Raw genomic sequence first — 11,358 nt, 5'->3', positions numbered from 1 at the left:
AACAATATATACTACTCCCTCCATATTATGTATAAAGTCATTGACTTTTCGACTGACGTTTGACCATTCATTTTATTTAAAATTTTTGTGTACATAGGAAAATATTTATGTCATGCTTTAAAAACATTTGATGAAGAATCAAGTCATAATAAAATAAATAATAATTATATAAATTTTTTAAATAAAATAAATAGTTAAACGTTGAATAAAAAGTCAACAGCGTCATTCATTAAAATGTGGAGGTTATACTAGATTAGACTCCCAAGTCCCAACCATATGCATATAGCTCAGATTGGTATAGCTCTCGCCGTGGCTCCAAATATGGCAAAAGTGCAAGGAGCACTACTCCCTGACCGTGATGGGCAAGCTGCAGGGCCCGTCCCGTTCAAGGAGGTCGCCGGCGTCGACGCCATCCCGGCTCGCCCCGTCACTGAGCACGACGCCGCCATCTCCGGCATGCCGAGGCGCCTCGTCTACAACAACGGCCTCCCGATCCTCTCCTACAGGGGGTTCTGGCTGCTGGAGGACTGGGCGCGGGGCACGGCCGCCATGGCCGACGAGCGCCGCGGCGGCTTCGTGGCGCGCCCCGGCGACGTCGTGCTCGCGACGCTGCCCAAGGCCGGGACCACGTGGCTCAAGGCCCTCGCGTTCGCCACCATGGCGCGCGGCTTGTTCCCGCCGGCGAGCCCCGACCACCCGCTCCGCCGCCTCAACTCGCACGACTGCGTGCCTACCGTGGAGAGTGGCCTGTTCGCGTGTGGGCGGGAGGGTGTGCTGGACAAGCTGCCGTCGCCAAGGCTCTTGAACACGCACCTGCCGCTCTCGCTGCTGCCTTCTTCAATAACCGACAATGATGATTGTAAGATCGTATATGTTTGCAGGTACCTTCTTTTTCCTACTCCCTCCAGTTTTGGATTTGTTTACACTGCACAGATAATCATCAGTGCCCGTTCCAAAGACCTCAACCAATTGGTCAGCACCTATGTCCAGGGTGCATAGGTGCCGGATCTGGAACCGGCACCTATAGTTTTCACCGAATAAAAAAAATCCCGGCCACCGCCACCCCACACCTCACCACCTTCACCACCGTAGCCGCCGCCGTTGGCTTTCTCCACCATTGGCGCTGTTGTCGGATGGAGAGAAGAAGGCAGCAGAGAGGAGAGGAGATGAAAAGCTGTTGCCGTTGGTGCGTCTAGAGGAGGAGAAGGCCCGAGGGAGGATCTGGAGGAGGTGAAGGCTGGGAGGAGAAAACCCACCATCACCTCGCCGCTCCTCAAGGTGACGAGAACCACCCAACGGTGTCGAGCAGCGCCCTCTCCCCGCTCCCTCCCCCCCCCCCCCCCCCCCCCCCCGGGCGCTGCCACCACGAACCAGAACACGAGGCCGCTCGACGCGTCCCGCACCTCCATGTCGACGCGGCCCCTAGAGCCGCCTCTTGACCACTGTGAAATCCACAAATACGACGGCTGCCGCCGCCACCGAAACAGGCGGAGCCAGGCGCCGCGCCGTCCGGCTGCCGCCAGGCCATCCCTCCCTCCCAAGAAGCCGCTGCTGTCGAGTTAGTAAGGAAAGTCGCTCGCGACGAGGAGGAAGAAGAAGCGAAGAAGACGGAGAGGAGCGGCATACTTGAGAGAGAGATAGACGGAGAGGGGATAAGGTTGTGACTTGCAGTGCGTCAGTGGACTTTTTTTTAATAGGTGCCATTTTTTAAAAGAACAGGCGCCTATAGTGCTGGTTTTAAAAGAACCGGCACCTATACTAATATAGGTATCGGTTCTTTTAAAAAAATACCTATAGTATTGGTATCGGTTGTTTTCTAGAACCAACACCTATAATATAATTATAAGTGCCGGTTTATTTAGAAACCAACATATACAGTATTGGTATCGGATTTTTCCTTGAACCGACACCTATAGTGTTTAAAGGTATAGGTTATATTTTTTTCATTGCGCGCAGGGGTGGAAAAGGGGGCATAGGTGCCGGTTTTAAATAAATCGGCACCTATATGCCGGTCCTTATTAGGGTTTTTGCAGCAATGTTACTCTTCTTCAATTTGGTAAAATTCATAGAAAAATATAGCATCATTTTCAACATAGAATAAATACAATGTCTGATGTTTCTCATATCATGCCATTAACTTTTGTTATAACATTTGACCATTCGTGTTATTTAAAAATTTACTGTAAATATATGCTAAACTATAAGTCAAACCAAAAGTTTCTTTGATAATAAAACAAATCACATCAAAATAAATAACATGTATATAATTTTTTAAATAAGACAAATAGTCAAATGTCATGCTAAAAGTCGACGGTATTATCTATTAAAAATATCTTATGAAAGCCACCTAGAAAGATGTTGGGACGCATGTCATTGACAAGCCAAAAACTTGTACCGGTCCACATGTCAATATCCCGCGATAAAATATTTTCGAGATGGAACATTGTCATATTTCGAAAAAAATATTTAACATATATATATTAGTTTCTACAAAATATTTAATATATTAAACAAGATACTATAATACAAAGCAAAAGTTTATCCCTAATTACATACTACTTGTCATACCCTGGGCATATGATAAAAAAAAAGACTATTCTAACTAATTAGTTGCTGCATAATCTCTTTGCCTCTAGAGCCAACGTTTATGGCCGACCCCTGTCGGAGCACACTCTAGGGCCCGGTCAGCCGGTGCCATGGCGCTAGTGGTCGGCCCATACCAGAGTGCGTGCTTGGGGAATGGGGACGACCGGGTCCTCACGTGAGGACTCTGGCTGCACCTTCTCCTCCACCTCTACAGGTGCCTCCTCCTCCCAGCTGGTTGATGCCCTAGACTTCACCTCATGCGCTGGCCCCACGACTAGTCGATTACCCATCTCCTACAAGGAAGATGAACAAGACATGACATAGGTGGGCACAGGGGCGGAGCTACATACAGCTAGGAGGTGCCCAGGAACCAGGTTCAAAAATTTTTTTACTTATAGTTTATCTATTTTCACCATATATATACTCTATTAGTTCAAAGTTAGGCACCCGTATTAAGTTAAATTTGATTCAAACCAGGGTGGAATCCTCCTTTATTTTGTGCTAGCTCCGTCCCTGGGTGGGCGTGGGCATTTAACGGCACAACCTGAAAAATTGCATGATATGAGCAGGGTATTAACTGCATCACACATGTAAATAAACCAATGTTTTCATAGGTAGAGTTATAAGACAGTTGCCTGAAAAAAACATGTTACCTTGGGAGGGCGCTTAAGGTAGTCGCCCATGGTATTTTGTTTACATAACGGTCGTGGACCTCCCCTACCATGGTAAACATAAAGCAGGTGATTCGTATTTTCGTCCACCTCTGGAATTAAGGTAGGGGACATGCAAAAATTATTTTCCTACTAGTGCGATCCAACGTTCATGATTTTTGGATGACGTGGATCAATGCATGCCGTGCTTTTGGTTTTCACTATTAGAAAAGTTTAAGAGTTAATTGCATCTCTTGAATTAAAATTTGTTGCTGACATGCTAATTTGCAGAGATGAGGACAGAGCAGTCTCCACATGGCACTTCATCAAGCGTATCAAACGTATTGGATCAGATGTGCCATTCTCCGAGGTGTACAAGTCTATCTGCGAGGGCACTTCTGCCTGTGGGCCTGTCTGGGATCACATCCTCGGCTACTGGAACGCAAGCAAAAAAGAGCCAAGTAGGGTACTCTTCCTAACATATGAACAGATGCTCCAAGATCCGATGGGCACAATTAGGCAATTAGCAGAGTTACTTGGGCAGCCGATTTCTGATGCCGAAGAAGAAACGGGTGTTGTTGCAGAGATCGTAGAGCTTTGCAGCCTAGAGAGCATGAAGAAACAAAAGATCAACAGGGAAGGATCCCAGGGTGTCGGCATTACGTTCTCGAACGATGCCTACTTCAGAAAGGGAGTGGCAGGAGATTGGCTGAACCATATGACCCTCGAGATGGGACAGCACCTGGACTCAATCCTTAACGAGAAGTTTGATGGGTCAGGATTCACTATTTGATGCTTTCTCTATGTTTCTTGAGAGGTTGTTTGAATAATCTGCTTCGGGAAAACATCTAGTTTTCCTATAAGCCACCTTTAGCATGCTATGTGGTAATGTGGAATTTCTCGTGTGGACTTTCAACAAAGAATAAGCGTATAAGGAGAACCAGTTCTCACTGTATGGAGAATTATGTAACACTAGTCATTGTTGACCCTTGCATTGCACGGGTATCATTATTTACATTGTAGACATATGTTAAACCTTTAAATTGAAATTGCAGGAGTGGCTGAAAAGTTTGTTGAAATTTTAAAGATGGTATTTTGACTAATTTGTATGGCTGTGGCATCGCCCATGTCCCTCGTGCGCCATTGCCACCGCTCTCGGAGGGAAGGCATAATGCATGTCATGCCCTGAAGTTTTCCTTTTTCTAGTCTTAATTCATTTAATAAATCGCTAAAAGAAATTGTTTAAGTTTAACCTTGAGCTAACCCTAATTAATAATTTTATTTAATAAATGGAAATAACTTGGTGGGATTTTTCTTGAGTTCCCTATGCTTTAATACACCAATTGAATTTTTAGTGGAATTTTTTGGCAAGAAGACAATCACGATTAGGATACCTAAAGCCTTGCGGTGGTATGGAGTCGCTAACCACCCCAACCTAGCAAAAAACTAGATCAAGATGGGTTTCGATATATTAACCGGCCAGCGGAGTCGATTTAGATGGAACTAAAGATGAACACATGTTTCATGGGCGAATAGAAGGTCTATGGGACAAACCTGCAAAGATATTTCGCACTCTCACAGCGAATGCGGACGATTCATAGCGCAAATAGACAAAGATGGACAAAACTAAGCTAAACTAGGCGAAAAGTAGATGCAATATCGAAAAAAATGATTCAATTGGCTATATGTGTTGAAAGTAGATTGCTTCCAATAGAACCGGCCTTGGCCCTTATATAGAGGTTGGTCGGATCAAGCCTCACCCGTTACATCGTATGGTAAAGCCTAGTCTGAAATTTTATGATTTTCACAAAAAGTAGAGGGCTTTTATATAAGTACTAAGAATGGGGCACATCTCACGTTCCAATGAGACTACATCTCTTGAAAAGTTAATTACTATCCAACTCCCTCCATTAAAAAAAATAAGGTCCAACTATATTTTTAAATTTTTTTATAATATAAGACGTGCATACATGAGTGTAATTAACTAGCACCTCTTCTTTACTAAGGCCCCCTTTGATTCAAAGGAAATTCATAGGAATTTTAGAGGATTTTATTCCTGTAGGAATTTTTCCTATATAGCCCTGTGAATCAAGGGAATGGATCTTATGGAATTCTATGAAATTCGTATAGAATGCATAATACCATGCAAGTTTTGGAGGAATTCTAACATGAGCTAGAACCTCGTGGAAACTTTCCTTTCAGTTTTTATCTCTCCTCTAATTCCTGCGTTTTACCCGTGGTCCAATCAAATGGTTATTTCTATGTTTTGCAATCCTCTGTTTTACACTTACATTTCTATCAAAATCCTACATTTTTCCTATTCCTATGTTTTCTCAATTCTACGATTCAAGGGGGCCCTTAAAATTATTATTTACTTCACTTTCAAAATCTCTAATTATATTGGTTGCATGCATTGTATCTTTTAAGGTGTTCCAAATGAGGAGGTGTTCCAAATGAGGAGGCGATAATTGTTGTTCTTTTATTTGGGTTAAAGGTGGTTGTGGCTTATATTTTGGATTGGAAGGAGTATTGTATAAGTTGTGACAAATCTCTAATTTTATTTTTTCTCATAAGAGCGGCGTGGGTGGAGGGAAGGGGCGGTGCCGGAGGAGGGCGTCGGCGGCGGCACGGCCAGAGGGGAGGTGCGGCTTCCCTCCCTCTCCCTCAGATCTACTCTCCCTCCGCGGCTGGCCGCGACAACGACGTCGATGATGACACCACTTGGATCCGGGGAGGGGAGGGGAGGCAGCAGTGAGAGGAGCTGAGGCGGCGGCGGCGACGGCGCGGCTCCCCTCCCTCTCCTCTCCCTCCGCGGCCGGTCGCAATGACATTGGCTGCGACGACGACGATGACAATGACTCCACCTTGATCTGGGAAGGGGAGGGGAGCTTTGGCGGTGGCGCGCGGCCAGAGGGGAGGTGCGGCTCCCCCTCCCTCTCCTCTCACGCAGCTCTACTCCTTCGTGCCCGGCCGCGACAACGACGACTACCGCGACTGCGACGATAACAACAACGACGACGCCGCCGTTGCCGCCTGGATCCTGGGAGGAGAGGGGAGGCTGGTGGCGCCGCCGACGGGTTAGGGTGGTGGCGGCAGATTTTTTTTTATTCGCTAAAAATATTTTCGCAGGAGGGTGGATCTACTGCCTGCGAAAATAGATGCAGCCTGCAAAAATGATTTTCGCTGGGCCGCCTGTGAATATCATCTATTTTCACATGCCTTTGCATGCACGTGGTCCTTTCCCCGTCTGGAAAAGCGATTTTCTAGCGGTGTGTGTTTCAGTGTTTTAAAAGATTGAAACATTTTCGATCTAGTTGGTGAAATATTTTTTTAATTAGTGAAACAGCACGCTATTTTTGACAAACAAATCGGTGCCCGATTTATAGGTGCTCCGAAAAGGACCGGCCCTTAGGAGAAATACAGTTGTACAACTTCTGATCTTCCGACGAACATACAGGCACGTACGCACGCAGGCCAGCCGGTGGCGACACGTCGCCGTGGTCATCATCGGCCGGCCGGAGCGGTATGTAACACAAAAGCGGCGCGCCGGCGATCGCTAGCTCACGGCATGGCGGCGGCAGGGACGAAGGGAAGCAGGCCCTTGTCCTGGAGGCTGACGACGGTGTCGTACAGGCACTGGCTCGCCGGCATGACGGCGACACCGAGCTCCGCCAGCTTGCGGCTGCTGAACCGGCACCCCTCGGCCGTCTCGCCGGCGTCGCCCTTGCACCTGGTGGGCACCGGGTACCCCGGGAAGAGGGCGGCCAGGATGCGGCACACCTCGCCGCGGTGCAGCGTGCGGCCGGCGCAGAGGTAGCGGCCGCGCGCGGCGGGGGACTCGTAGGCGCGCGCGTGCGCGTCCGCGACGTCGCGGACGTGCACGTACGCCTGCGCTGCGTCGGCGTAGGTGCGCGCCGAGCCGTCCAGGTACTTGAGCACGTGCCACGTGCTGGCGTTCACCCCGCGCTGCAGCAGCGGGCCGAGCACCAGCGACGGGTTGACGACGACGAGGTCCAGCCGCCGCTCCTTGGCGAGCTCCCACGCCGCCTGCTCCGCCACCGTCTTGGCGTAGCAGTACCAGTTTCCGGTGTCCCTGCAGTGGTCGAGGTCGCTCCAGCACGTCTCGTCCACCTCCTCGCCGCCGCCGCCGCCCATGTACACGGCGCCGATCGACGACGTCATCACCACGCGGCGGACGCCGCCGGCGTCCGCCGCCGCGGTGATCACGTTCCTCGCCCCGCTCACCGCCGGCTCGATCATCTTCTCCTGCGAGCATATGCATTCCGGTCAGTCTCTCTTAGACAGTCGAACACGTACGGCGACGTCGTCTCGTCGTCGCCGGCGGCCGGCCGGTGCAGGTGATGAGTCACGTACCGGGTCGTCGGTGATGGGGGAGGCGGTGTGGAAGACGCCCTCGCAGCCGGCGAACGCGGCGGCGAGGCTCTCCTTGTCGAGCAGCTCCGCCCGGACGAGGGTCAGCCGCTCCGCGGCACCGGCCAGCGCCATGAGATGCGCGTTCTTGGCAGCGTCATCTGCAGCAATTAATTAGAAGTAATTCATTAGTTAATGAGTTAGCTAAAGAAACTAGAATTAATTAGCTAGCGCTGACTAATCACATCATTAGTGAGTAATTTTTCTACCCTTTCTGTTGCTACCAGGGTTCTCGATCGAGCGCGGTGTGTCAGCCAGCCATATGGGCCGGCCGTGTTCTTCGCTAATTACTTAATTATAAGATTAATCGATCGAGGGTCAAACGGTTGAGATATATTAATATCGGGATTTGCAAAGATTAGGAGATTGTGATAGTTGATTGTTGCCTCTTTATTTCTCAGCATCCCCGATATATTGCTGCAACGGCATGTGTATGTACGATGTTTTGCTCATAAGATCTGGAGTATGTTTTTTTATCATGTGTTTCAACATGAAGGTCCTGTTCGACATATCCCGATCTAAGATTTTCAGAGTTGGATATTTATAACTCTACAAATCCAAATACATAATTATATTGGTAACATTTAAATAAATTATTTTAATCTCATTTTAAATAAAATATAATTTTTAAACCACTATGATTTAACATAAAAAAATTAAAGCCAGCTAGCGTGGATCTGGAACACCAAACAAACTGCAAAAATACTTTTATATAATACACACATAATTACGTATTAATCTACACGGATTTCTTAAAAACTACCGATAACAATATATATACATACCAGGGTTCCGAACGGTGCCGCGGACGGCGTAGCCCTTCTCGAGGAGGAGCTTGACGAGCCACGACGCGATGAACCCGCCGGCGCCGGTGACGCAGACGGTGCGCCCTCCGCCGGAGACCGCCGCGGCGCCACTGCCGCCGTTCGCTGTCGTCTTCTCGACACCCATGCTAGCTAGAACCTAGTGTTAATTATAATTTGCTAGGAAGAAGAGAAAGCTAGAGCTTATTAGCGCTGCAAATTAAGCTACTAACTATATACTATATGTCTCTCTTTGCAACAAGTTCAGTGTGTGCTGAAGTAGTGAAGTGATCGAAACAAACGATGAGAGAGGGGGTATAAATAGTGCTGGCCGGGGGTATATGGCGGATGCACGCGTGATGGCCGCCCGGGGGTTTGGTGTGGCCACATGCGTGTCACGTTGTGGCGTCTTCTTGGGGTTAACATGGCGCAGATAGCGTGTATCTATGAGAGAATCTCTTCTTCGCTAATATTCTATGCTGGTTTTCCTTGTACTATTTGTTTTTGTTTTGACCATAACTTGGGAATCATCTGTTAACTGGAAACTTCGTTTTAGGGTGTGCATTCCTCGTTTATGTCCTGCCTTACTTCTCGAAGAGGAAACAGGGCGTGTTTAATTTGCTGTTCAGGGGAATCTGCAGTTTTTAGTTTTCCTAAAAGGAGGCATTGAAAGTTGTTCAGCTTCTGGATAACAACTCGCAACTCGCCTGTACTTTTACATGGACGGTGCATAAGTGTAATTTTGTAAACATTCTTTATTTGATGTAGTGTATAATAAGAAGTATTTTAAATGGAGAAATGAAAACTTTTAGTTCTATCATGATATTAGAGTCTCTCGGCCACAGTGCCGTCTCTCTTCGTGTGACACTGGTGATTGGCACATGAGCTGTCTCTCTTTCTCTCCCTAGACCTTGATCCCCCTTCCCACTCGCACATTCTCTCTCTCTCTCTTCACTCACCAATGTCATCATGGCTATTCACTCACTCTCTCAGAAAGATGGGAACTTCTCGCGAGATACGTAAAGGTGATCCGCGTGCAACAACTTCTCTGGCACTCGTAATGTTGGTGTCGGTGGTGGCGCTAGCTATAGGGTGGGCCGTTGGGCTCACAACACATGCCATGACAAGAGCGACACGCAGCTACACGGTGAGGTGATGTTACAGCTGTGTTAGGCCCTACACCATGGATGGGATGCGATAGACATCTTGCTCACCCTCACCGTTGGTGCACTTCTCTCCCCTATACTGAGAAGCTGGCGAGATCTCCTACTGTAGCCCATGAGATAAGGCTGTTGGGGAGGATAGAGCCGTGGAGGATGTCATTGAACCCATTGGTCCTAAGATGTAGGAGGGCAGATGAGGGCTCATGTCACTTTGTCATCCCTCTCTCACCCTGATGGCTCGTCCCCACTTCATTAGGGCTAGATTTGGGCTCCCAAGGCTTGCTCGTGACTCAGGGCAGTGGCTTGTGTGAGGGCAAAGATGACGGCAGTTTGCGGCGGGCAAAAATGTTTTTTTTTTCCAAATTATTTTCTCTTAAACTTGCAGGATGTTGTTTGGATTTTTCTTTTCATTTTACTCTCAAGTAATTCCGTACTTTTCTTTGATTGAAGAACAAGAAGAAATTGAAAGGGGATTTATCTTCAGATTACAATGGGACATATAGTTGGGAAGCATCTAGAATTTAACTTATTATTTTCTGGATTTCATTTATATTTTTATCCCCTTATTTGATTTTATCAGGTAATGCTACAGGTGTCTTCAACCTTTTTTATCATTAGTTTAGCTTTAATATTGTTTTGTTTACTCCTAGGTCACTTGGATCAAACCAAATTTGAAGGCTCTATATTTCTCTAGATTTTAATTTTTTATTCTTTTCCATGAGCTTGAAGTATTTTGAGTGATGACTCCTAAAAGCAACACGCGTCAACAATTTATATATTGAGCATCCCTATAAACCAATTCAACTTGCAGCAATCCTGCCAGCTTTAGATGGTATAAGATACCCTACATTCCCCCACAGGCGTATTATGTTTCAGCCATGTGTGAACGGCGTCCATGATAATTTCAACCTGTGTACGTACACGGGATTTGCCACACATTTTCCACGAACACTTGCAAGGCCAATGCAAGTGGACTAAATTCAAAGACCAAGCAACAATGTGAACTGAATCTCATGCATCAAATTAGAACATTGTGGCCGGCGACGATCGAGTCAAACATAAGGCACGTATATAATTAATATGTACGGAGTATTAGGTAGCAAATGAACGTCTCTTTTTTTTTAAAAAAAAAGTAGTACTCCTCGCAGCTAATTAATAAGGCCCTAGAGATTATTAATCTTAATATTCTAATCGTCTTCACACATGCACCTTCCCTAAGAGCAAGTTTAATAGTATAGCTCACTGTTTACTATTAGTTAATGTTAAAGCTAACATGTATAGTAGGTTGGCTATAAGGTCATCTTTATTTTCTTCATCCTCTCTCTTTCTCTCACTATGAATTTAATGCATATTTCTTGGAGCTTGTGTGTAGTTAGCTCTTGCATGAGAGCCAACACACTCCACTTTTGTTTATCTCTCTTCCACATAAGCATATAGCTTGCTTATAGCCCACTATTATCCTTGCTCTAACATGCATGCTTATAGCCCACTATTATCCTTGCTCTAACATGCACTGTTACTCTGCATTGATGATATCCATGTGAATATTAAGATCACTGCATTGAGGAATAGGACGACGTGAGAGAATAGATTAATTAATAAGATTCCGAGTTCAATCTATTTGTTAAATTTGCAGATTAATTAATTTTAAGTGGTTTCACATCAGATGACCTGAGTCATGTATGAATATCGATCGTATGTCATGCAAGCGGTAGTTGCATTTGC

The 11,358-nt window shown here is 46.5% G+C and overlaps 2 protein-coding genes across 2 annotated transcripts; one reads left to right on the top strand and one right to left on the bottom strand.

Moving 5' to 3' along the window:
- The first annotated feature begins 276 nt into the window (after positions 1 to 276).
- On the top strand, positions 277 to 4,293 carry LOC127782731 (flavonol 3-sulfotransferase-like). The gene is made up of 2 exons (XM_052309998.1): positions 277 to 881; positions 3,528 to 4,293. Exons 1-2 carry the CDS (start codon positions 277 to 279, stop codon positions 4,027 to 4,029), a joined length of 1,107 nt encoding a protein of 368 aa, XP_052165958.1. The 3' UTR covers positions 4,030 to 4,293.
- A 2,296-nt stretch (positions 4,294 to 6,589) lies between these two features.
- LOC127781549 (cinnamoyl-CoA reductase 1-like) lies at positions 6,590 to 8,744 on the bottom strand. The gene is made up of 3 exons (XM_052308514.1): positions 8,453 to 8,744; positions 7,611 to 7,768; positions 6,590 to 7,502 (listed from the first exon to the last, which is right to left on the bottom strand). The coding sequence occupies exons 1-3, from the start codon at positions 8,616 to 8,618 to the stop codon at positions 6,798 to 6,800; spliced, it is 1,029 nt and encodes a 342-aa protein (XP_052164474.1). The 5' UTR covers positions 8,619 to 8,744; the 3' UTR covers positions 6,590 to 6,797.
- Positions 8,745 to 11,358: the final 2,614 nt, after the last annotated feature.

This window comes from Oryza glaberrima, chromosome 8 (genome assembly GCF_000147395.1).
Source record: "Oryza glaberrima chromosome 8, OglaRS2, whole genome shotgun sequence".
NCBI lineage: Eukaryota > Viridiplantae > Streptophyta > Magnoliopsida > Poales > Poaceae > Oryza > Oryza glaberrima.
Note: the sequence above shows the minus strand (reverse complement) of the source record. Positions and strands in the feature narration are given on the sequence as shown.